The sequence below is a fragment of the Melospiza melodia genome, chromosome 16 (assembly GCF_035770615.1).
Source record: "Melospiza melodia melodia isolate bMelMel2 chromosome 16, bMelMel2.pri, whole genome shotgun sequence".
Taxonomy (NCBI): Eukaryota; Metazoa; Chordata; class Aves; order Passeriformes; family Passerellidae; genus Melospiza; species Melospiza melodia.
The window spans coordinates 11,636,487-11,663,617 of NC_086209.1; the positions used below are offsets into that span (position 1 = coordinate 11,636,487).

Consider the following 27,131-nt stretch of genomic DNA (forward strand, 5'->3'; position numbering starts at 1 on the left):
CATTTTTGCGCTCCCTCTGCCGTGCAGTGACAATAACAACCCGGCCGGGCCGTCCCCCCTCAGGGAGCGCGGGCACAGGCGGAGAGGGGGGAGCGGGGCCCGAGCGGAGCGGCCGCGGGGCGGAGCGGGAGCCGTGTGGGGCGAGGGGCTGGAGCCGAGGCGAGAGAGAGCCGCGCTCAGCCCTCCCCGCTGCTGCTCGGCGGAGACGAGGCGGCCGGAGCAGGAGGGGAGCGCAAGGAGAAGCCGGGGCAGCGGGCGGCTTGCCGTGGGGAATTCTGCGGCTGGAGAGGAGAATTGAAAGGAACTGGTGGGCGGCGAGAGGCAGGAACGGAAACGCTCCGCTGGGAAAGGAGTAAAAGCAGAAAGGCAGCGACAAACTACGAGAAGAACCAAAGTAATAAAGAAAAGGGGAAGAGGAGATAAAGTGATTGCTCCGATAAAGAAGAACGCGAAGGAGAAGGAATACGGAAGGGCTCTGCTGATGAGAAGGAGGAGTTGAAAGACCCCCCCCAGAGACAGCAAACAGAGACTGACTCTCAAAACTCTCCCCCTCTCTTTGTCACACCACAAGGATTTGATGCCCCTCAGCCTGTTCACTTCTGTGTGTTCATGTTTCCCACAGGTTTCTCTTCCCCCAACCCCCCAGCTGCAGCCCAGGAGGTCAGACCTGCCACTGATGGTAACACTAGCAGCAGCTCCTCCTGCAAGAAGAGAAAGTTAAATAACAGCAGCAACACTAATTCCGAAAAAGAAGAATTTGATTCCATTTCCTCCTGCACCTCTTCTCCTTCCAAAAACACCTCCTCATCATCTTCCTCTGTCATCACCACTTCCTCGTGCTCCTCCTCAGGGGTTGCTTCCTCCAACCATCACCTCCAGAAGAAGCTGCGCTTTGAGGACTCCGTGGATTTTATTGGACTCGATGTGAAGATGGCTGAAGAGTCTTCTTCCTCCTCCTCTCCTGCTGCCTCTTCTCAGCAGCAGCACCAGCAACAGCTTAAAAATAAAAGCCTTTTAATTTCGTCAGTGGCTGTGGGGCACCATGCAAATGGCCTGACCAAAGCTGCCTCCTCTACTGTTTCCAGTTTCGCCAACAGTAAACCTGGCTCTGCCAAGAAATTAGTGATCAAGAACTTTAAAGGTAACAGGCCATAATTTGTCACAACCTGTGGGGATCTGACACTCGACTTTGTGTTTTGTTTTCAGCCTGGAAACCGGTTCCTTTCAAATAGCCCCGGGTTTTGTGGGAATTGCTTTTCTGTGGTGAACATTTCTATACTTATGTAAAGGGGAATCATGATTTCTGATGTGTGCTTGCCTGGTCACGTATACATCCTGGGCTACACTTTGCTGCTTGGAATTATTTTTCAGACTCCCTTCACTCTATCTCTTGAGAAGGCCTTAATTTGCATGTTAGGTGTCAGGTTTTACTGCCTAAGTGTGTAAATCTCCTTTGTTTAAACTTTTATCGTCTGATAGCTCTTTTCTAGTAATCCCAATTCAGAGCTTAGTGTATATTTTAGCCCAGTTTATGATAAGTCTTTGCAGAGAATGTGTTTGTTTTTTTTTTAATTGGCCTTGAATCTGCATGCCTTGTCTCTATCCCTGTTGTCTGTTTATAGGATAATCTGCCTGTGCTTAGTTTTAAATGTTGAAACTAAGGTGATTATCGGGCTATTATGGTGGATTTCCTTTCTGGTTTCCCCACTTGCCTTTAAAGTAGGTAGTTCAAATTTTTGTAGAGTTTTTTTCTTGTCATGTTCTCACTGTAATTTTTAATTGTAGTATCTTTTCTCTGTTTTAGCTTACTCTTACTTTACAAGTTTGCATTATTTTATAATTCTCTCCAAATATGTATTTGAGATTTTTGAGTAGTGTTACTAGAGACCAAGGTAGAGAAATTAAACTTTTCTGATGTGATGCTACTTCATTTTCTAGTAAAGAAAAATACAAATAGGTAGGCAGAAAGCTTAGTAAAATGCTGCCATTTTTTCCCTGTAAGGATGAGGCTCTCATGGGCTTTTTTTATTTCCTGCTTCTTGCTGTCTTCCACCATAGCCCACTACCTTGCTTTCTTGGGTTGTTTCTTTCTCCTCATGTGTTTTGGTTTGTGGAGGGGTAAAAGATATTACCGAAATTAATATTAATTTCTAAATACGCAATTGACAGAAATGTTCTGTAGACATATTGCATTAGGTAAGGATTAGTAATGTTTTGCAGGAATTCATGATCACACTGTAACCCTTTGCTTTAAGGTTCCAATTCTAAAAATGTTCTCTGCCCATCAAAGCATCATCATTTAATTTGACTGATTATTTTAAAATAGAAACCTATGATGCATTATAGGCTGCTCTTCACTTGCTGGTGCACTGTTATCTTTAAGGGAAGTTAACTTCTCACCTTTAAAATACCTGTTAAATGTCATGGATTGCACAGTGCTGTGATCATCACTGCCTATGAATTGATATTTGAACCTTGCTTAAAAAGGATGTCTTGGTATTCTGACAGCCTTGCTTTTTCTTTACTCTCAGATGCTAAACTGAATAATGATCTTAAGATTTTTGTCTTTATCTTAATGTGATATCAATAATATCATTTACAACTTAAATAGCTTCCTAAAATCCATTCCCTTGGTGTTGCCTGCTGAGCAGCAGAGTCAGGAGCTGCTGGTGAAAACAGGCAAGTCCATGCTCAGTTGTCTCTAGATCCAGATCAGGCATCTAATGTTGGGATATTGCCAATATTGTAGGGAAATGCTTGGAAGAACAAAATAATTGCTTCTGTCTGTTAGTTATTTCTAAGGAAATCATAAAGCTTTAAAATTTGTTTTTTTACTTTTAGGTGTGTAAAAGTCAATTTGAATAGAGTATAAACTCTGGGCCAGTTTCACCTGTTGGTAGCATGAATGTGCATGTGTCATCTTCCTCCTCAGATTTTCTTCTTCTGTCTTCTCCATTTAGGAATGTCCTTATTAGAACAAAAATGTTCACTTTGGGTAGTTACAAGAACAGAAAATTTTTGAATAGTTCTTCTATTCTGAGGATGTGACTTGGGGAATATCTCAGCATGTTGTAAATGCTGTGGTCTTGCTGAAGGAGCTGCAGAGCAGGGGCATCTCAAGAAAAGAGCCAGAAAAAATAATGGAGAGGATCAGATCTGGAGCTGTTTGAGCATTAAAAGAGGCTTAACTCTAAAAAATATCCACTGGCCAAACCCAAGAGAGACATAAATGGATTCCTTGAAAATTGGAAGGTTTTCCTTGGGACCGTAAAGCCTGTACAGTAATTACAGTGTTTCCATGAGTGTTTCTTGAGGAGCTCTTTCCAACTGCTAATACGGAGTAGAATTAATGAGCAGAAAATTAAAAACTGAGATACACACAACTGTGTATCTTTTAATGCATCATTTTTGCCTTTTATGTTCCTTTCTTTTGGCTCTGCTGTCCTGGTAATGAGAATATAAGGAAGGTATAGATCATTCTGGCTGCTTTTAGCCCTTCTTGGGCTGCTCAGGCACAGGATTGTGATTTTTGTAAACCACAGGTTCTGTTTGGGCTACAAGTGCTGTGGTGTGTACATGAAGAGCAATGCTGAATTTCTTCAATGTTACTCTTTCAAATGTGAATAAGATACTGCTTTTACATAAATTATTTCTTTCCATGTAAGTATAAATTAAAAGCTGGACCATCAGCCCATATCCCTCAAAGCTACATCCTTTTAATTTCTGTTAAAGGTTCTGCTTTATTTAAATACATTCTCAAACATTGTATCATTTATTTTAAAGATAAACCCAAATTGCCTGAAAACTACACAGATGAAACCTGGCAAAAACTGAAAGAAGCTGTAGAAGCTATCCAGAACAGTACTTCAATTAAGTACAATTTAGAAGAGCTCTATCAGGTAAGTGCATTAAGTACAAGTAATGGGTTAAGGCTTTTCTGTTTTCTTCTCAGATTTCTTTGCTTAAAATACTTGATATGGTGGTAAGAATATGGCATTTTGCTTGATAGCTGCTTTTGTCATTGAAAAACTTGTCACCAAACAGTTTCTTCATTTTTCCATAATGAAATACAATTTCACAAGACCTAGCATCAAACTAATGTATTTTTTTTTTTACTTGTCTCAACAAAACCCAAGGTATGGTTTCCTTTGCAGCAGTTGATGAGAATTAACTAAGGCAAGGAGCTATATTCCCTTTTCTTTTTAGGGGATTATGGTGTTTATCTGCTAAAGCTGAAATCCTCAAATATTGGTGTTTAAGAATAAGGTGATTTACATTAAAATATAATTTCTTTTCTGAATAAAATATCTGTTCACAATCAAGTATCACAAATCACCCAAAAGCTTTCTATTGGCTTCTAGTAGGTAAATAGAACACCATTTTTCTTCATGAATTGTATTATTTTGGTTTGATTTTAATTTTCAGGCATTGCAGCATTTGTTCTACTCTAACAATTGAGAATCCAACTTTATTGACAGCAACAGCTCTGATTGTGTTCTCTTAAATACTTTAGGAAGTGATCAGATTGAACTGCATTTCCTGATGTTTTTTATAAGCTCCACTTCTGCTTTTTCAGCTGAGTGTGCTGGGGAGATTTCCCCTGCTCACCTTTTCCCTACTAAGGTCACTTGCAGTTTTAGCAGCATGGCAGTGGTGCTGCTTTAGCTGGCTGTTAAGAAGCTCTTGAACTTTTTCCTCTGCTTCTAAAGCCTTTATTGCCTGGTTAGTTGTTTAATTTGTTCCTCTGTGTGTGTATATAGCCTTCTCACCACTACTTTTTAGTGTCTCTTCTTCCCCTGCCCTCCCCTTTTCAACAAAAGCTGCATTTGTATATGAGGAAAAATCCTGTTTGTGCAAGGCTTGGGGACAGATTTAAGGAAGAATTAATTGCTGTTCCTCAGTCCACAGCATTCTTAAGATCACTATAGTCTTTTGAACTGTTCAATTAATTAACTAAAAATACTACTTTTTAACAGTTTGTCAGAATAATAGATAGTATTGTTATTTTTGCAAAACTTGGTGGAAGTGATAGCAAATTACAACCAATTGTACTGGGTGGTATTGTAAATTACTTACTCTAGACTAATGATGCAAATAACTGTTAATTAAGTGCTTGAAGGCTGTCCAAAATTGTTAAAAAATACAGAGTTCTATTGAAATACTTGCTTCTGTTTAACAGTGTTGCTTAATTTTTTGCTCAATCTTACCCCAAGCATAATTTAATATTACTTAGGACCAGAAAACAAAAAATAAGCTTTTTTGTTTTAAATCTCAGTGTTTCAACATTGTTATTACTTAGATACTTCTCAGTGAAATAGAGTGCAATGAAGTACGATTTTTTTTAATATAAATCTAAAAATAAATGTCTTGATTTAAAAATAGTAAAAGGAATCACTAGTGTTTTTAGATGCTAACTAAACTAATGTCATTTCTGAACAGCTGCTTGGTAAAAGGATCTGATCCCAAATATGCCTTGGCAGACACCATTATCCAACATAGAAGGGAATTAGAAAAGAGTCTGCAAAAGTTCTGCTGTGCACCTCAAAAGAAGATAATTATTTTTTTTAATGGCGTTAAACTTCTTGCTTTTGGTTTAACTCTTGTCTGTGCTAGAAAAATCCCACTGGGCAAATATTTTGAAGCTTTATTTCTTTGCAGGACCCAAGCCTCATACTTGCTTTGTTCTTCTTCAGCAAACAAAATTATTCCCATCCTTGAGTAGCTGAAGTGCTACAGAATTGAATGCTTTTTTCACAGAATAATTTTCCTTATATTAGTACCTGAAAGTAGAGATCTAGACCTTTGGTACCTGATACATAGCTATTTTTTAAAATCAGAGTTAAGTACTTCAGGAAAGTTCTGATTTTCTCTTATCAGAGTTGTGTTCAGTTCTTTTTCTGTACCACAGACACCCAGGTGTGGATGCTGCAGTTAAAAGGGGAAAAAAAAGCAACCAAAAAAAAAACCAAAGAGAAAACCAGAAAACCACATCTAACTGCATACATGTTACACAAAGGGAGTAGGGCTCTTCAGATTTTCTCACCATCATTAGGTGAGATTCCCTTAACAGAAACATTTTTTCCACTAATTCAAACAGGATCATTTTGTGAACTAGAGGCCCTAAAGTTTTCACATGTGTTGATGTTGATACATTTTAGATACAATCAGTATTGTCTAGCACTAGTAATTAAGCAAGGCAAAATGTTGCAGTAGGGGATTAATCTCTTAAAAATTAAGGCATTTCTGTATATGTCATCAGCAAAGATGCAGAAGTTTTGTACTTTGTTCAAACACCCAATCCTAGCAGCCATGTTTAACACTTTGGAATTTCTGATAGACAAATGTAAAAGTTGAGCTTTCTATGAACACTCCATCAAAGTAGGTGTATGTTAATACATGCTTATTTCACTCAGAGTTAATTGTATGCATTTGTCCATCTCCAGTGCAGAAGCTCATTCTTTTAGGGATTTAGAGCAGCAGTACTTGTTTGACAGCAGCAGTTTAACAGTGTTGGGATGAGGTGACCAGAAGCCCAGGACAGAGCTGGTGGGTTGAAGGCAGAGTAACCCTGGTTCTGCAGGTGACAGGCAAGTTCCACCCAAAACATTCACCTTGCCAGCTCTCAGTTGGCTTCTCCAAAGTGGAAGAAGTTAAGAAGCCTAGGAAGATTGCAATTGCTGAATTTCTAATCAGGCTCTTCAAGCTCAGTGTTTTTCATCCTCTTGTTCTGCTGAATTAAGTATCAGGTTATATCCTGGTTATATCCAATAGCAGAACAGACTTGAGCAGTGCTATAACCTCCTCTGAGCAGTGAACTATAGAACACATTTTCCTATCACTTTATTCTATGTTTGGTGATTCTTAAGTGTTGAGGCTGAGAGTCAAACCTGTTGCTGTTTCCAAATATTAAGATATGTACACCTGAGTGATAATTTTGGCTTTCCTTACAGTCTTCATTCAGACTTCTTTTGGTTAATTGGCACTTTCACTCTCTTGCTCTACCTGTTTACTTCTGACACTAAGCTCATGCAGGTTTGGGGAGTTTTGTGGTTATTGTGTGGGATGGTTTTGTTGTGGGGTTTTGGTTTTCATGGAGGTTTGGTTTGTGTTTGGTTGGGGTTTATTAACTCCTCAGCGTGCTAGAGCCAGTATTAGATGCAGTGCACTTGCACTCAGAATGATTCCTGCTGGTGTCCTGGGATGAACCCAAGAACTCTTGTTTAGCTATTTGGGTTGTTGCTGTGATTTTAGTGGTGACTGCTCACTGTGCTTCCATTTGGACTGTTGGGAAATATTCTGGGGTGATGGCACAAATCTGCTCTGTGCACTCCTGAGCTGTGCTGTCCCTCCATGGTTGCCTGCAGGTGCTGGGGAACAAACTTTACCTTCCAGTCCTTTTTTCCCCAAGGTGTTGGTCATACTAGCAACTGAAATCTTTTCCAGTTAGTAAATGATGGCACAAAGCATTGATTGAAAATCACTTATGCTTTTCCTCTAGCTTCTACAGATGTTTTACAGAATAATCCCTTCCTGTGTCTTTCACCAGCCTGCAAAGAGTTAAAGTTGTTTAGTTGCTTTTGAATTCTGGACAATGGGTTTGAATTTTAGAAGTCTTGAGATACACTAATGGACTTAAGAATTATTGTTTTCTTGATCAGTCTCCAAGACATGGCCCCATTAAACTTCTTTTCACTTCTTACTGTGAGCACAGTGGTAATTCTTCTAATACTTGATGAGATCCAGAAATCTGGGATTGTCACTGTAAATGTAGTCATGCTACTAATATTCAGGATTATAATTAAACTTATTCAGGCAGGGAGTTGGTGGATGGATAGATAAGATAGATAATATATGTATACATATGTACTTTTGGGGATGAGGGAAGCTTAATCAAGGGAAGGACTGCAAAATTAAATTAATCTGGCAGTGCTTTTCCACTAATATCAGTGTGACATGAAGAGCACAGCAGTTGATAAAATTATACTTTAGGTGACTGCTTTGAGGTATGAAGCCCAGCAAGCTACTGGAGGATATTAAAGTACCATCCTTGTTTTTAGAGATGCCAGGCCTGCAGTTCCACATGAGAGACAAAATTGGTGGTCTGTGAGCTGTTCAGGGCACAGCCTGCCTTTATCTCCTGTCCCATTGCAGTGCCATGTCTGTCTCTGGTGTTTGCATGCTGCAGTTCACTGGGTTAAAAGCTGGGAGAAGCAGAATCCTGGTCTGGGAAGGGGTGTCCTCCTTTCTTGTAAAACCACATGTAAGAATATAGCAAGATTTGTTTCTCTTTCTCTTCAGGCTGTTGAAAATCTCTGCTCCTACAAGATCTCTGCAAATTTGTACAAACAATTGAGGCAGATCTGTGAAGACCACATTAAAGCACAAATTCACCAATTCAGAGAATATCCTTTTCTTAGCTGTTGACAAGCCAAAATTGCTTTACCTGCAAGTATATAGTGATGGATTTCTTTGAACAGTTCATGACATTAGGCCATGATAATCTGAATTCCTAGGCTTTGTGTAATTGGTTTTGCTTTTATTTCTTTGTGGGAGCTAGGGGAACATTACTTGTTCCTTTATGCCTGTAACCATTGAAAAGTTTCTGAGAAAGTTTCACTGGTATTTCTGAAACATTGACATCTTACAGAAATCTGTGTTGGATTTGCAGCAAGGTTTAAAAAGCCTTCATTGGCTGTATCATGTCAGGCTTTTTTTATATTGAACTTGCCAAGCTTAGATAAAGTGAAAAGTCATCCAACAAGTAGCTGTTGGGTTTTTTTGGAAAAGTAATGGGGGTCTGGCGGCATGTCAGAGCTGAATAAAAGATTTATTTGAAGGACAGAATTTATTTCTTAATGTTAACTCTTAACATGAGCTGAAATTACAGTGTAGTGGTAAGCTCTTACATGTATTGGGTATTGTTGGTTTTTGAGGTATGGGGATATGTATGTTTGTTCCATTCCCCAGGGATGGGGATTAAACAAAATATTCAGAATTATTTAGATAATTTTTTTATTTGTTCTGATAATTTTGATTTCTCATTATTAACACAAGGACCCTTATTAAAAAATAAAAATAAATGTGTTACAAGGAATTATCTGGTAGTTCTTTCTGAGAGTAGGTGAGTTTGTTGTGCTCCCTGCTAAGTGTCTTTAAAAAATAATAAAGTTGGTTCATTTCACTGTTTACACCATCTATTAATCATGGTTTTCTTAATGATTTCTTCACGGATTCATTGGATAGTGTCCTTTTTCTAAAGAAAATAGACAAATGCTGGCAAGATCACTGCAGACAAATGGTAAGTTTATCTTTTTAAGGAAAACCAGTTGCTTTGTCAGCCTGTTTTGCTTAACTTTTATTTTATTTTTTTTTCAAATTTCTAAAATGTCTTAAATTTATGTAAGGTTTCTTTGTGATATACAGCTGTATCTAGTTTGTTAGAAATCAAGCCTTGAAAATAACTTGCCTGTGCTGTGTTTCTTGGCATATGGGTCTGATCTTGGACACACAGACACCCCTAATTCCTCATTGTCAGTTTTATGCAAACCTTTCTCCTTTATACCTATTTTTAAAGGAGCTGTTCTGTTATACAGAAATATGCAAACTGTAACATTGATCACCTTGCAGGGATTGCAAGAGATAAATAAATAATTAAATTAGCAGTGTCCAAGAAAGAACTGCCTGAAACCGATTGGTGGGATTTCCTGTTGTTGTTGAGCATAACTGGTGTTGCTTTGCAGTTTCAAGAGTAAAATGATTGTGGCTGTTTTATTCCTTCCTGTGACAGATTATGATCAGAAGTATCTTTCTGTTCTTGGATCGAACTTATGTCCTGCAGAACTCAATGCTGCCATCTATTTGGTAAGGGCACAAAGAATTAAATTATTTGGGGGGGTAGAAATAAAATTATTTGGGGATGTGTTTCAACTATTGCTTATATCTTGCTGATTTTCAGATGGATTTTTTTAATACAAACCTCATAGTGACCTTTAAATTACATGGTGAAAGCATGAGTGCTTGTTGCAAAGGAAGACTTTGAATTTATTTGCCATAAATTATAGGATTGTTCTAGAATAGCTGTGATCCCAAATTTCAGTGAAGTAGATATCAGCCTCCAGTTTGCACAGTTAAAGGAAGGGGTCTGGTCCACAACTGAAGTGCAAGGAAGGGTTTGAGGTGCCCAATAACTGCCTTAGCAGGCACAGTATTTCAAGTTGGAAAGAATTACTTAAAATAAAAGCAAGATATGCTTTTTTGGACTTCAACTTCTGCTCCTGTTATTATTAATAATTAGTATATGCCTTACTGTTATTTGGTCCATGAATTACTTTGGAAGAGATTGGTGGAGGGCCTGACTTTTCCTAAGAGTGACCATACCCATAGTTCTAAATTTATGGAAATTATTTAATTGGGATGGTCATTGCAGAGATCCTTGTCTGTCACATCACTGAGTTCTTCTAAGCTGTGCCTAAGAATAAGAGATGAGTAAGTGATGGACAAGAAAGGAATATTGTCCAGCACCATTACCATGGAATTTGAACCCAGGATGATATTTTTTTTTCTCATGAAGGTTGATGTTCCAACATCCTGCCAACCAGCTGAAAAATAAAGATGTTGCAAAAGTTACATGGTTATTTAGGAAAAAATATCTGGGTTGGTATTTAAAATGTGTGGTTTCATATTGCTGCAGTGTCATGGTTTATTCTAGTGTTCATATATTTGTTCATCTTGAGTGATTTGAGGCAGAGGAATGAGGAACTGGGAGAATGCTGGTATTGGCCTCTTTATTAGATCTAGATCATGGTTAATAAGAGATATCTGGGATTTATTCTTAAACAATTTATTGAACAGTCTTTGCTTTCTTTTTAGGGACATGGGACTAGAATTGTTCAGAACTCATATAATCAGTGATCAGAAGGTTCAGAACAAAACTATTGATGGCATTCTGCTGCTGATTGAGAGGGAAAGAAATGGTGAGGCCATTGACAGGAGCTTACTGCGAAGCCTTCTGAGCATGCTTTCTGACCTGCAGGTGAGTACACCTGTTTCACCTTAAAACCAGTAAAGAGCTCACATTCTTACTTGGTGCTCAGTAAGCTTTACCCTGGCTTTGTGTCACGTTGTTTCCCCAGATTTATCAGGACTCTTTTGAGCACAGATTCTTGGAGGAGACCAATCGCCTGTATGCAGCAGAGGGCCAGAGGCTGATGCAGGAGCGAGAGGTATTTGGGATGTCTGACAGTGTTTGCTGTGCCTACTGTCAAAGCAGTGTCAGGGAACAGAAATACTCTGCTGCCTTAGTGTACAAGGCAGTAATGGGACTTTGTTTTATAGTATTCTGGAAAAGGAAATGCATGTGCAGCTGCCTTCAGTCACAGTGCCAATGATTTTTGATTAAAACTGAAGCTGCTACTTCTGTCAGACCAGTAGTGTCTCTTTTTCCCTTCTGTTGTTTGTTTTTTTTTAACATACAAAACTACTCTGGCATTTTCAGGTTCCAGAATATCTTCACCATGTCAACAAGCGCTTGGAAGAAGAAGCAGACAGAATAATCACTTACTTAGATCAGAGCACACAGTAAGTGTAATTTCTCTTTGCCTGGTGGTATGAGCTGTTTGGCTCCTCTTCTGGTGAGGGCCATTTAAGTAGCTGCAATTTATTTCTGTTATTGACTGACCATCAGATGCTTTTTGCTTCCCACATTTCCATGTTTACTGTCTTGGCTCACACAGCTAAAAGCATTTTATCCTTCTAAGTCACTGTTATTTTGGCATAAATGTTAAGTATTTGCATGAAGAAGAATAGGCTGCCTCTCCCAGCCCAGATGTCTCCTTCCTGCTGAAATGTAATTAGTCAACTGTTGTCCTACCTGAAAGTGATAAGACTTGGCATAGAATATTCTTAAGGTAAAACCTCTGAATATTTGCAAAAAATATTTGCGTGTTGAGTCTGGGAAATCTTTAAATAATGTCATTCTCCCATCTTTTGTACTTAGAGGCAGGATTTCCTCCAACACAGTCAGGTGGAGGCCTTCTAACACAAAGCTACAGCTGTTGTGTCTGACAGAAAATGTAGGTCACCGATATCAAAACCTCTGAGAGAGAGGTGTTTTATTACATTTTGATTTCCTTCCTCTTTCAGCTGTTAAAAGCATTTAGCTTGTTCAATGGCTTTCTTCTTCCACACCAGTGTTAGTGGGCAATTCCCTGTTTTGTTTTAATACCTCTTGACTTGAGATCTGTCCTTGGTTTGTCTCCCAAGACATGAATGTCCTCCCACAACACAGGATTAGGCAGATTATTGGATGAATTCTCCCCAACTTCTTCACTGATGGAATCATTGTCCAACTGCCTGCAGGTCATGTACAACAAGCTTATTGTGTGAATTAAAATCATCAGTCAGCAAACAGAAAAAAATATCGTTTACTGGGGAGAAAAAGGATAAATGTGTGTAATCATTTTAGGTCTTTGGCCACAGATAATTAGAGCACTCCCAATGATAATGTAATTAACATAATCTCAAAAGAAGGATTTAAAACTGTCGGTAATGGAAAAAGGAAAAGTAATTCTAAACATTTCTTCTGTAGGAAGCCACTAATTGCTACTGTAGAAAAGCAACTTCTAGGTGAACATTTAACAGCCATTCTTCAGAAAGGTAATCTTTCTTCTTTATGGAAATGTTTCTAATTACTGCTTTGGGGCTTTCAGCTCCTGTGCTGAAAGAAAGCCATGGGTGCTGGGGGAGGACAAGCTGCACCATTCCTTAACTCCCTTTGCTCCTCAGTGCCCAAAATAGCACTGGCCATTCTGATTGCAGATAAGGGGACACTGTGCTGTCTTCTGATAACACAGCAAAGCAAAAGGAAAATTAGAACAGGAGACTCAAGCTCAATGTGTTAAGTGGCATTTTGAAGACTTGGAGGTAAAGAAAGGAGTACACTTTGAATTATGGCTGTAACAGAAAAGGGAGATACTGAGTAGTTGCTGCTGACAAAAAGCAGCTTGTTTTAAAATTGTAGTATAATTTGAGCTGTGGAATACATTGCCTCAGTTCTACAATAGTCTCTGAGTCAAGTGACCCTCTGGTTATCTCAGAGATCATCTGGAAATAGGAACAAGATGCAGCAAGAGTTGAATAATAAACAATCAGTTCCTTAGTAGCCAGATTCTGAATGAAACAGGTATGTGAGCATCTTCCTGCACACGTGTAACAAACTGTTCATTGAGAGGAGTATCAATGTTTGCCCATCTGTTTTATTAGAACCTTGCTGTAGAGCATCAAACCTTCTCCAGAAAGTTAAAAAGTGAAGGTTAAAATATTTCTTGAAGTTGATTGCCTCCAAGCATCTGTAAGATTTATTTTACAGCTGGAGTTGAAACTCAGAGCTGTCTTGCCAAGGAATTTTTCCTGCTGATCAGTACAGTGTAAACTTTTCAAATCTTTAGGGAGTAGTAAAGCAGTAAGCAAAGATGTAGAGATAAGGTTGTTATATAAAGCACTTGTATCCTAAGTGCAATAAAATCATGTGCAGTAATAAGATTCTTAAGGTTTCAGCCAGATATTTTGTGTTTCACAGTTAAATTAGGTACTTTAAAATAAAATAAAAACCCCAAAAATACCACCACTAATGGTTCGATTAAAAATACTTGTTTTGAAGAGGCCTCACTGTAGTAATAAGCTGTGCTTTCTTTGGGTTACTCTGGTTTTAATTTCTATTGAAATTCTCCCATTTGCAGGTCTAAATCACCTTCTTGATGAAAACAGAATTCAAGACCTGTCCCTTCTGTACCAGTTATTCAGTCGTGTGAGAGGTGGAGTCCAGGTTCTCTTGCAGCACTGGATTGAATACATAAAGGTACTGTTCTAGAGCTCTGCACCAGCTACCACTGCTGTATCACTGGGGTTCATACACACATACTTGAGTCATCTCTGTAAACTATTGCATTTTTCTAAAAATTGAAGATATTTGCTTATGTATTTAATAGACAGCTTTTGATACATCCCAGGAAGGGTACAATAACTGTTCTAGCTCTCTTGAAGAAAACAGTGAACATTCAGTTCACTGAACTCCAAATACATTTGGATTTTATAATCTTGCTTTTAGTTAGTTTGTGGGACAGCCATGTTTCTTCATTTTTTATTGGCAGAATGTTTGTCTTCTTCCTAATAAAATTTCCTGTGAGAATGAGTGGTTGTTCAAGTTACCAACCAGCTGAGGTTCAAAAAGCACTTGAATATCAGTTAGGATGATTAATTTTATTTCTCAGTGAAAATGTCACAGAAAATTTGGTTGTTGTGAAGGAAGAGTACTATAAAATAAAACTCAATTTAGTGGGAGCATTACCTGTGTAAAACTTGAGGATATAGAGGATTAAAAAGGATGTGTTAATTTTGTCTTGCAAAACTTCATTTCTTTAGACAGAAGTTCTCAATCAATTCACTTTTTCATCAGTTGTTTTTGAATCAGTGTGCAAGGCCTAGGGATGATTTATGTAGTAAATACTTCATAATACAATAATACATAATAAAGTAATACTTTTGTTGTTACTGGAACTAATATGAGTACCAGAAACAACATATTACAAAGGTAACTTAAGATTTCAGAACTCTTGTAATTTAAATTAATTATTCAGGCTAATTGAAAGATATGTTTTATTTTGCAGGCATTTGGTAGCACCATAGTAATTAATCCTGAAAAAGACAAAACCATGGTCCAAGAACTTCTTGATTTTAAAGACAAAGTTGACCATATTATTGATGTTTGCTTTCTCAAGAATGAGAAGTTTGTAAATGCCATGAAAGAAGCCTTTGAAACATTCATTAACAAAAGACCAAATAAGCCAGCTGAACTCATAGGTATTTTTCTTCAATTTCTTTGCTGTGAGAATTTGGGTGCTGAGTTGCTGATGCACTTACAGATGGGATATGCTGGAATTGTGTTAATACATGCACAGTGCACATCAGCCTGGGATCTGCTGTGCCACCTGATGCAAGGGAATTGTTTGGGAGGGTAGTATCAAACATTAAAAGCAAGCTGGTCATCACTTAGCTGGCTAGGCTTTAAAAAAGTGCAGAACATCAGAATTTGGGCATTCCAGCAATTGGCTGGTGTCCAGACATGAGAATACTGCTAATAATTAGAATTTTTCAGAAGCTTACATAACTGTGCCACCAGCATGTGTGCACAGAGCTGTCAGGGGTTTAATACAAGGGAAGAAAGCTGAGGATGCATTGAAGCTCTCATGGTGTGGGGACAGAGCCTTGGGTTTTCAAAGAATGCTACTCACAGATTGGTGCATTACATGCCTGGTACTCTGCATTGGAATCATTTCCTCACACAGTGAATAATAAAGAAATGAAAACCTGCTTTGCAATTGGTTGTGCTGTTAGGCTTGTGGAGTGATACTTTCTGCCCTCCTTTTTTGTATTAATTCCCTAACTGTAATGTGCTTACCAGCCCATTTGAAATTAAAACAAACAATCTAGTTTGATTGAAACTGGAAATTAAAACAAAATAATGATATGCTAGAGAAATTCAGCAGTATAGTCAACACATTTAAATAACTGATTTACATATTTTTATCTGATTTTTTTGCTTCTATTACAGCCATGTCAATCTGCCACAGCAGTGACTTTACTTTGAGATCACAACATAGACCAAGATTTTTTTTCATAGGCAAAATGTTTTTAGTTAAGATGCAGTCATTGCTTATCTAGAAAAAGATACTAGGCTGTAGTGTTTGTATAATTTTATAAACTCTATGAAAATGTATCAAGGTAGCTGTTATGAGGCTGATAGAAAGTGATTTCAGGATCCTTTCCATTTTCAGGATTTCATATTAGATTTAGAGGTTTTGTTTCACTGTGATATTAAGCATGTGCTAAACTCTATTCTTCAACACTCTTTTAGCTAAATATGTAGATTCAAAGCTTCGTGCAGGCAACAAAGAAGCTACTGATGAAGAACTTGAAAAAATGCTGGATAAAATTATGATCATATTTAGATTCATATATGGTAAGTATTGGGTTTTTTTGGTGGGGATACAGTTGTTTACCCAGTAACATAAAGGTACTTTGAAATTATTTTTGCAGTCTGGTTACATTTTCAGTTGTTTGTTCTCTGTGGCTGTGTTTTGTTGGTGTAGTGCTGTCTAACTACTTTGCCTGTCAAATTGCAAATAACAAAACATGTGGAAATCTTCATATGAAGGCCCTTTTTGTTTTTTCTGAGCTTTGAATTGGGTCTTTTTAGGTAATGTTTGTTTAAAACCAGCTGTGCTTTGTGTTCACTTTCAAATCTCATCTCTTACAGGAAAAGATGTCTTTGAGGCCTTTTATAAAAAAGATCTAGCAAAGAGACTATTAGTTGGGAAGAGTGCATCAGTAGACGCTGAAAAATCTATGCTTTCCAAACTCAAACATGGTAAATATCTATCTGTCATTTTTATCTATCATTTCTATCCATCAGCTTTCTTTTGAAAGTAGTTGTTTTAACAGGCCTTCACAGAAGCACTGTTGGTATTTCCTTTTTCCATGAGGGCAGAAGCCTCTGTGCAGGTCCTGAATGACTGGTGGGTTTTGAGGAGATTCATTTGCTTTTAGTTTTGTAATTATAACAGGAAAAGCCAAAACCCAGGAACTTAAACCCAGTGCACAGTGTATCTTGGCGTGTGGGATAGGGTTGAGGCTCCCTGCTGGGTAAATCAGTGATGTGCTCAGAGGAAAGATGACTTCCAGTTGTTATTCACTGCCAGCTAGTTGTTCTCTAGTCTGGTCTTTATTGTTTCATTGGATGGAGCCTTTGGGTCATAAGGGTGAGATTTTTAGAGCTTGATCTAATTCTGCCATCAGGACACAGTTTGAAAGGCAGCTGATAGGGATTAGAATTTCATCTGAGTGACCAGTGGCCACCATAGTCAGAGAATGAACAGTCAGATCCATGTGGAAAAACAACTGGGTTGCAAAATAGCTACCACATCAAAACATCTTCCTTTTTCTTGTTTGTAACCTTATTCTGTTCCTTAATTAGAATCCAGGTCTTTATGTAAGGAAACCTGGTGGAAAAGGTCATCTTGCTTAGAAGTACATTCTGGCACTGAGAATAAGTACTCTGAGGTGTTGAAAATAAACAGAATAATTTCTAATACTTATGTTTTCTCTTTTATAGAATGTGGAGCTGCTTTCACCAGCAAACTTGAAGGAATGTTTAAAGATATGGAGCTTTCAAAAGACATAATGATACAATTCAAACAGGTACTGGGGAAAATCCTGTTTGTCCTATCTGTACTCTTGAAAATATTACTGAATTTATTAAAGGTTTTTCCTCAGCAAAAAAAAAAATGAGACAAGCTTCTTCAAACAAACAAATAAACAACCCTCAGCAATAAGAGAATTGCAAACTTACAAAACATTTTAACACCAGCTGTAAGACCTTTTTAACATCACTGTATTCTGGTGCCTGGCTTGGAAGTTTTTGCACATTTAATTCTGGTGATTTTGTAATGTTTTGATTACAAGCAATTGTTAACATTCTTTCCTCTATTCACACTTAATAAGATCTCAGCCTGCTAAAACACTACATTTGCTGTTTTCTTCTTTTATGGAAGTGCCTTTTGAACTTCAGAAAAGTGCTTGTTCTTACCTTCATTTTCTTGTATGTAACTTGCAGTGTATACAACAAACACTTCATGTGGTCATTTGTCTTCTGTTCTTGCAATGCCTGTTCTAACTTTTCAGTTCTGTCTGAAATATGTATAATTAAAACAGCTCTATTTCAATTTATTTTGTTTCTCTTTGCAGTATATGCAAAATCAGAATGTCCCTGGCAACATTGAACTAACAGTGAATATTCTGACTATGGGATACTGGCCAACCTATGTGCCTATGGAGGTCCACCTGCCCCCAGAGGTAATGAACTTCATGGGTTATACAAGTATTGGCCTGTCAGAAATGCAACTTGACATCCACTGACACTTGGTTTTCAATGTGCATAGAGAAAGAAATGCAGAACTATCTTTTTTAAAATGAAATTTGTTTTCTTGCAATTCCCTTTATCATTCTAAGCCTTGATTTAAGGCTTAATTGATTGTGGAGGAGGGAAGGATGCTTTTAAAGTAGAAATTGTGTTTCAGTGTTTTGGGATTTTTCTTTCTTTAGATGGTAAAACTGCAGGAGATTTTCAAGACCTTTTATTTAGGAAAACACAGTGGTAGGAAACTCCAGTGGCAGTCAACACTAGGACACTGTGTGCTAAAAGCAGAATTTAAAGAGGTGAGTCTATTGTTTCTGTTACTACTGTTGTGTTGTTGATTGCAAGTCTGGGTTGTACCTTAGGGATGGATGGGGAAGCTTTTTTGTGCTGTGATGGAAAACTTAACACTGTTTCTGCAATTACTTTTAACCTCCTGCTATCTTTTCCAGATACTGATAGTTTCTGAAACTGATGTGTTAATGTCTAAGAACATGCACCTGATTTCTGTATTGGTGGGGAAAGAAAAACCTGTTGGGGAAAATATCCACTGGCTTAAGATCCAAATTAAAAACTGCCCTCATTTTTTTAGTGGGGAGAAAAAAAAGGGGGCCATACTTCTTCAATTGCCTTACTTCATCTGATAGCATTAAGCATCTTCACAGTAAGCTTTTCATAACTGAAATATAGAAAAATTCTGGATTGTACAAGAACACAACCTTTTTGAAAGGGTTTCCAGTTATTCCCCTTCAGTATTTCTGTGGACACAAGATTCTTATGAAATAGGAATGCTTACCACAACAATTTTCAGAAAAAGTTAATGGTAAAACAAGTATTATCAAACCTGATTGTTTCAAAGATTCTATGGTTCCGTATACTGTGTTCCTTAAACTAATGTTTGTGTTAGATTTTGACTTAAAGGCCTTCTAAATTGTAATTTTAAGTACTCTGTGCTTTAAGTCATCTGATGCATATCTTGGGTGAATTTTGTCACTGGATAGAATAGTCCAGCCTTGTAGCCTCAAGCTTGTGCTGCATTTCATAGTAAATAGAAGTGACCAGTAACTTCTATTGTTCCATATTCTCAAGTGAATAAAATAACACTCTGTTAGTGAAACAACTGACATGCAAGAGTGACTTGTTTCTCATGTTCCTCTCATTCCTTTCCCTCCACTCCCCAGAAAAAACAGCCTGGTGATATCTGTTTATTTCCCTTTTGACAGGGCAAAAAAGAACTTCAGGTCTCCCTGTTCCAGACACTGGTGCTGCTCATGTTTAATGAAGGAGAAGAGTTCAGTTTAGAGGAGATAAAGCAAGCCACTGGGATAGGTTGGTATCAAAAACAACCGAGTACTTCCAAGTGTTCTTACTAAAGAAACCTAAACAACTTGTTTCTGCTTTAGAGGATGGAGAGCTGAGAAGGACACTTCAATCTCTGGCTTGTGGCAAAGCCAGAGTACTGACTAAAAGCCCCAAAGGCAAAGATGTGGAAGATGGTGATAAATTCACATGTAATGATGATTTCAGACATAAGCTCTTCAGGATAAAAATCAACCAAATTCAGATGAAAGAAACGGTATATTTTTTTTAATCTCTGGGGTTTAGATCCTTGGGTTAAGAACTTTGTTGCCTGCCCTTTTACAAGCTTTTTTTCCTCCTGGTTGTCATGCATGTGCTGATATCTCTGTCAGTTACACCTGTAATTTGGATGTCAGCACATACCTAACAGTGATTTAAATGTGTGCCTGTGTACTAAGACACCAGTGATGCTGGATGTCTGTAAGTAAAGTTAAGAGAAGTTCCAGTTCTGAAATGCTCTTTTTGTCCTTTATAGTTCTGTGGAGCTTTACTGACTGTTTGTGAACATGGAAAATACACTGTGGACTTGTTTCTCTGACAGCCATCCAGTGTAAAAGCTGAGCAAAGGTTTTAAATCTTTGTACAAGTGTGTTTTTAAACAGACAATCAGCCTTCGTATTTGTAAAGGCTTTATGTCAGATATTTGACAGCAGGCACTTCACTGTCTTACACTGAGAATTGTCTTGGAGACTGAAAGAATTGTTTTGACAGTGCTGCTGTTCTCATTAAAGCTTTTCTGAATGGGTCCCTCAGGTGGAGGAGCAGGCAAGCACTACAGAGAGGGTGTTCCAGGACCGGCAGTACCAGATCGACGCCGCCATTGTGCGGATCATGAAGATGCGCAAGACGCTGAGTCACAACCTGCTCGTGTCAGAGGTCTACAACCAGCTGAAATTCCCTGTCAAGGTGCTGTGCTGATTTTAATACTTCTAAAACTCTATCAGTTCTTTTCATCTTCCCTGGCCTGCCCTCAGTCAAACAGTGCTTCTAAAATATGCATCTTTTTAGTGTTAGAAAGGGCAAATACTCACTTTCAGGAGTTTTTAAAGTGCCAGTTGTTACTAAAATGTATTTCCAAAGGATTTCAGCCCTGGAGTTTGTTAGCAGTAAGGGAGCAGCTGGCTCTCCTTGTACATTGCTGTTCCACTGTTTGCAGTGTTCTGGCAAGGCATTCTTGAGCAAAGGAGAAAATGCTTCAGATCTCAAAACCAATTCTGCATTGCAATCTTAACTTAGCTGATGCTCTTGAAGTAGTGTTTTTTCTGGATGGATTATACTGGTTAATATATATACACACATATATAGGAATAAAAATAAAATAGTGGTGAATGTCTCAAAGCTGAAGAAGCCCACAGTTGCAATATAAAATGACTGGTTTATTGTGTACAAATGGAAATGGGATTTCAAACAGACAGTGATGCATTGTTGCAATTCAAATATATGGTGCTTTCTATCAGTGGAATTGTAAAACAAAAGGTCCTGCTATTTCATTCCATTGTATTAGCATGTTGAGTGCCTGCAGGTCTGTAAGTATTGCATAAATTGCAGTTGGGCTGTGTAAGATTATAGCAGATCATTTAAATAATTTTCCTCACTTGTTATCATGAGGCATTTTTATGAAGTTCCTCCCCCAACAAAATCACAGGGCAGACAAACTATTGCACAACTCATTTGCTTCAAGAGGAAATGAAACTTGTACTTTTACTGGCTAAAAGTCAGAAATAGAAACACTTTGGTACATGATGCACAAACTGCACTTATTTAGAGTTCAGTTCAAACAGCAGCAAGTATCTTCCCTTCCTGCAAAAATCTGTTTGGCTGCAGGTGATAGCTAACTTTGTAACTTTCTGTTCTATCAGTTACACATTGCAGACTTTAGAATCTCTGATACTTTAAAGGACTTTTTTTTAAAATGGGATTTCTGTTTCCTCAGCCATGTCAAACAATATAGCTATTTGGCTCAAGTGGAAAGAAAGAACCAAGAAGCATTGACTGCCAAGTAATAATGCTGACATGTGCTTTGTTTTACAGCCTGCTGACCTTAAGAAGAGAATAGAATCCTTGATTGACAGGGACTACATGGAAAGAGATAAAGAAAACCCGAATCAGTACAACTATATTGCATAAACATATGTTGGCCTTTGTTTTACTGCACACTTGGTGTCCTACACAGTTGCCAGTGGATAAAGTAGCCTCTTGATCCCGTTAATTGACTTTTTATACTACCGATGATTGAATGAAAGCAGTGTAATGGAAAAGTATAGTAGAGTGGACTTCTTTCAGTGGTTAACATGCCCATTTAAAGAGTAATATTTACATTTTAAGAAGAATGCTGTTGAACTCTTTGCATGTTATTTAGTAAGATGTGCAGAAAGCTGAAAGAAAGTACCTGGTCTTTCTAATTCCCTTTGTCTCTGGGTCTGAAGAGGAGTCCCTTGATATATGACAGATATCTTTCACATCTTTAAATGGAAACAGAAGGTTCATTAATATAAGAAAATAGCCTTTAAAATGCTTAAACTGCATGCAAACTTTTAATTTACTGTACAGAATGCATTTCAGTTATACATACCATTGGTTTGGTTGATGCCCGCATTTGGATTTGTTTCTCTTGAGGGGGGAAAATGGGGAATAAGCCAAGCTATGCTTTTTGCTGATCTAATGGGAAATATTCTTGGTTGCAATTAAGACAAAATGGTGCCATTTTAAAAGGAGTATAAAGTTTGCAGTGTGGGCATATGTACTGTATATACAAACACCGTTCTTAAATAACTGCTACAACAAAACAAGTTCAGATTAGATTTATATGGCTTGCCTATGAGACTTGGTGTTCACCTTTGAGAATTTTAAGCATAAAACAGCCATAATGGAAGAAGTGACAGTTTTTACTAGTCATGGGTAGGAGGCCTTCACCTCTTGGCAGCAATACTCTAGAATAAAGATGACAAGCCACACTGTTATTGTGGTAAAGCTGTAAGAACAAAAACTGCAAGTGGATTTTAATACTTGTTTTGCTTTGCAACATTCTAAACTTGAACTAACCTCAAGGTTTAGACAGGGCAGCTCTTCTAAGACTGCCCTGCTTTGGATTGCTTTAACTTAAAGCTTTAAGAACTCAGCCCTAGAGCCTAGCAGGCCTCCTAGAACCCAGAAGCCTACCTCTCATATAGTAAGTTAAGTATTGCTACAAGGCATCTAAAATATATTTTCTTAGATGGCCAGAGAGCATTCTTTGCATCTTTATAAGACATGGGAGAGTAAGTCACTTGAATGTAGAGCTTTGTTTCAACAAAATACATTTTTTATTGCTTATAGCAGCATGTACCAGGAATATATGGGAAAAAAAAAAAGGTGTCAGCAGAAAAGGAACTCCTCCACGTATCCCAGTTCTTCCTTACCCAGCCAGGCTTTGTACCTATGATCAGCTGTGTTGCAGAGCACAATGAAAAACCTCATCCTCTTTCAGGCACTGATAGTCCTGGGGAATACCAGATATCTCTTGGAAGCAAGATGTTGCTTTTGTTTAGTGGCAGTGTAACTTGGCTCTCTCTGACTCTAACTTCTATCACTGTGATCCCACATTCAGGGGTGTGCATGTGAGAGTATGTGTGTGTGTTTTCTATCTGACACATCCCATCCTTAGTGCTTTTTTTTATCTGCTGTTTAATTCCATATATTCTCCAGCCATGTTTTCTCTCAGGCTCTTTTGTATGCAGTCCTCAGCTGACAGATTAAACAAATGTGGGTGGTTTTTCCCCTACTAAATTATTTGCAGTTACCCTCAACTAACCATCATACAGCTCTTTGTGATCTGCAGAAAATCTGCCTTGCCCCTTGACACTATTGCAGCATAACCACTGGTAGACATCCAGGGCCATCCCTGCCTCTGTGAGACAGATACTGACAGTAGAGTTATGTGGGAAGAACCTTGGAGACTCCTCCTGCAAATCTTCAAGTGTTAGCTCAAATAGAGATCCACTGGGGAGGAAAGAATGCCTCCCACCATAAAAAAAACTTCTGTGTTTTGCATTCAATGTTCCTTTTCTTGTATGTGTTTTGTATCTTCAGCCAATAAAAGATTCTTTTTAAAGAGAAATGGAGAAGAAGCATAAGACTTAACTCTTTGGGAGACAGGAGCTGATGCATTGAGCTGGTTCCATTCAGTCTGTTGTAGCATATCAATCTAACACCACTCCATGTGTGAACACCCACTGTGGCGAAACCCTCCCTCGTTACACAAGTGTCACATTCACTCAAACAAACTGCAAAGGACTGTAGGTTTATTTCATTTTTATCCTGTCTAATGCAGAAAATATTATACAGAAAATGTCCTGAAATCTCATCAGAATTCACAATCTGAGGCAGACCCTAAGCTCAATCCAGTTAAAGCAACCCAAAGAATGGACTTTGAGAACCCTGGCCAGGCCAGGAGAGGGGCGAGCGAGGGGAGGGGAGAAGGCTTCTCCTTGTAGCTCATGGGTTTTCCCCAAGATCTTGTTCATCTCTTCTGCCAAGGTCTGGCTCATTCCCGGTTCATGACAAAGCTGCAGCCAAGATTTGTCGTCGTACAACTCCGCAAATTCTTGCTGGGATCATGTGCCTGCTTCTTGAGCCATATATATCTCTGTAAGAAAAAACTGAAATGGGCTTGGACCACAACTCATCTGGCTAGAACACAGCTTGTCTTTTTGGCCACACATTTTTAATCTTGACTCTTGCATGCAGTTTATAGCACCTTGTTCATAAGAAATTGCAGTTTATTCTTAGAAATATATATTTTAGGTTTTTTAATCTTTATACCCATAAATGGACTATTTTTTTGTCTTGGCTGGTTTCAAAAGTGACCATTTTGTTTAAATGCTGTAATTGCAAATGTGTTGTAAACGTTGTTTTGTTCTATAGTTTACACAAAGGTGCCAAAGTAAATAGTTAATAAAAAAATTTTAAAAAAATCCCTAGCAAATTGTTAAGTTGCTTTAGCTGTTCTTCATATTTTGGTCTCAGCTTTTCTTCTTTATTTTTTTTGTCAGCCTTTCATTTTTTCCTAGACATATCATTTGCCCTAATGCTTTCTTTTAAAACAAAAAAAAAAGTGCATCTAAAAAAATGTTCAAATACCACTCTTTTTTTAGTGCTCTCATATAGTAGGAAGAACATTTTCTTTGAAACGTTACACTAAAATTGTAAGAGTACAGCAGCATTCAAAAATGTAATATACTTTTTGTATAACAGTCTTGAGAGTGTGTCTGGAGTGGGGGGGAAAAACTAACCCTGTTACTTTTCAGAAGCCTCTTCCCTCAGCTACCAGAATATGAAAATGTGCTTTTTCACAGCATCAAAAACTTATAGTTTATGCAGACTTGCAAACAGGGCATGTATCACCGTTGCATCCTTCGATGCAAAAAGCAGCAAAACCTTTTTTATGTTTCATAAGTCTGATATGGGTACAGAGAGTCTTTCTTAAGTTGGTAAATAATGTAAATACATGTCCTCTCAGAGAGTGAGTCTGTTATCTAGGTATTTTGTGTCATTTAATAAATATTAAACAGTTTTGTGTTGATAAACTCTTGTGTGTAAAATGCCTTCTTACTCCAAGTTCTGTATGTTGGGCTTACTAATGTTTATGGCTTCTTTAAATTCTTTAGCTTGTGCTTTGATAGCAAAATACTTGTTTGCTACTTAAATATAATAAGTAGTTCTTTATTCATTCAGTCATTAAAATCCCTTGAGTTTTCTAAGTGGCTTCCATTCCTGAAGTTTTTATTATTTTGGGTTTTTTGCTAAGTCTTCTGTGGTTCTTGGAGGGGAAGGAAATAAGCATCCTCATAGACCCTGAACTGGGATTAGAATGTGTGCAAGTGGCAGAAATGCACAAAAATACCAGAGGTGGTGCCTTGTTGCTCCTGAAGGAGGCACCTCTCCAGCTGTGAATATTCCTTGTCTCCCACTTATCATTATTTCAATGACTCTGGAATTATTATTGAAGTGTGAAGGACAGAGCTGTCCTTCATTCTCCAAAATACAGAATTTGCTTCTCATATGAAGAAGGGCCAATTGGCCATTTCTTGATTTTTCCTCTTCACCCTGAGAGCTGGGTTCCATCTGAGCAGAAGGGCTGTGTCCAGCCTGGCCCTTCCCAGCCCAGGAGCACAGAGGACTTGGTGGAGGGGGAGATGGAGTGTTCTGGATTTCCCTTTTGAATCCTGGAAACTGGGATAGCTGCAGCAGAGCAGGAGCTGATGCTGTGAGCTGTTCTGGGCTGCATGGGCTGACCCTGCACTGCTAGAACCACAGAGTCCTGGGCCAGGTGGGTTTAGATGGGTCTGGGAAGCATCTGCCACCACCCCTGCTCAGCTGCTTCCTTCCTGTCTTACAGCCTCAAGGCATCCAAATGCATGGGAGGGTTTTTCCACCAACACTTTCTCCTTAAGGAGAATATTTCCTACATTCTTCACCAAAAAAAAAAAAAACCTCCTACAGGAACAGATGAGTGTTTGGAGACTGACAGATTGTCTGAGAAGAAAAACCAGAGCAGTAAATTCTTTCATTCCTTTTCCTATGTGAAGTGCAATATATGCCACTGTACTTTCTCCTGATTGAGAATAACTGATGACAAATCAAATTTAAGATGGTGGCTTTGGATTTTTGGATTTGCCTTTTTTATTCCCCCTTAAAGGGGCCAGGGCCATACTGTGGACATACTGTGGAATTTAAACAATGAACACCTCAAAACTCACTGGAGTGATTGAGAGGCATTGAACTTTGTGCAAAGGGTATCTTGTAATACATGGAATTAACTGGGAAAAGAAACAATGGATGTTGATTAATCTACAAAGGAGCAGGTTTTTCTCCTGGTTAAGTGATTGTTTTCTGGTACAAGGTCACCTTTCAAATGACTCACAGCTTGTCCTGCTGCTGCGTATAGAAAATTAACATTAGGATAGAAATTAAACAAAAAAAGTAACTTTGAAAGTGAATTTTCTAGAATCAGTAGGACTTTGCAGCACTGCAAATAAACCTCTTAAGCTGAGGAAAAGTAGTTCACATCCAGCAAATACTAAATTTTTATCAATTGCTAGAGATTTAGACACAGTAACTGTGTCTGACCCTAGGACCCCAGTAAGAATGCCAAGTCCAAGTGAATGTTTCCAATTAGTCTCCTGTCAGTTCTTTGGTTGCAGCTCAAACTGGTGCCTCTGGAGAGGGACCCCTACCCCAATTCACACCTCAGTTATACCCCTGACACTCATCACCCAGGCCAAGTCAAACACAGAATTCTGGTCCGTGGATTCTTGATTTCTTGCTGGGTTCCATCGTTGCTGGGCTGGCCACCTTCTCATGTAGCTTTTTCTCTTGGAATTGTCTCCTTATCAAATCCCTTCTGCTTGTATCTGCTGAATTCCAAGAGTTCTGCTCCCAGCATTGTTACATTTGTTAGATCAAAAGTTTGGTCAGCTCCTGCAGCCTAAGGAGACTATTCAGACAGGAGAATACAAATAACCTAATTTTCTCTGTAACTGTTGATAGATCTTTATCTTACTCCTTAAAACAATCAGTTGTTTGTCTGCTTGCAACACCTGTATTTTAGAGCTGGAGGAAAACATGATGTCACCAGGTGCTTCTGTGTTAAAATGCCTGAGTAATCAGAACTTGGTAGGAAATTTAAAAGATAAATCTACAGATTCTGCTCCATCTAATGATATTTACAGTAACAAGGAAGTTGCAGTAACTGCTTTCAGTAGATCCAACATTTAGATGTGTTATGCAATTAAGGAGTGTGGAGGGTCACTGCCCAGGCCTTTGC

The 27,131-nt window shown here is 38.3% G+C and overlaps 1 protein-coding gene and 1 long non-coding RNA gene across 2 annotated transcripts in view; one reads left to right on the top strand and one right to left on the bottom strand.

Annotated features, from left to right (window-relative positions):
- Positions 1-25,065, top strand: CUL4B (cullin 4B). The gene is made up of 20 exons (XM_063170610.1): positions 1-1,141; positions 3,784-3,899; positions 8,299-8,402; positions 9,229-9,298; positions 9,788-9,861; positions 10,870-11,032; positions 11,133-11,222; positions 11,495-11,577; positions 12,587-12,654; positions 13,737-13,855; positions 14,664-14,856; positions 15,911-16,015; positions 16,313-16,423; positions 17,168-17,253; positions 17,800-17,907; positions 18,157-18,270; positions 19,192-19,297; positions 19,372-19,544; positions 20,081-20,233; positions 21,359-25,065. The coding sequence occupies exons 1-20, from the start codon at positions 610-612 to the stop codon at positions 21,452-21,454; spliced, it is 2,664 nt and encodes an 887-aa protein (XP_063026680.1). The 5' UTR covers positions 1-609; the 3' UTR covers positions 21,455-25,065.
- LOC134425718 (uncharacterized) overlaps positions 23,593-27,131 on the bottom strand; it is a 5,936-nt gene continuing 2,397 nt past the window's right edge. The window contains exon 2 of the long non-coding RNA XR_010029754.1: positions 23,593-23,951. This is a non-coding gene — a long non-coding RNA (uncharacterized LOC134425718). The remainder of the gene's footprint in view (positions 23,952-27,131) is intronic.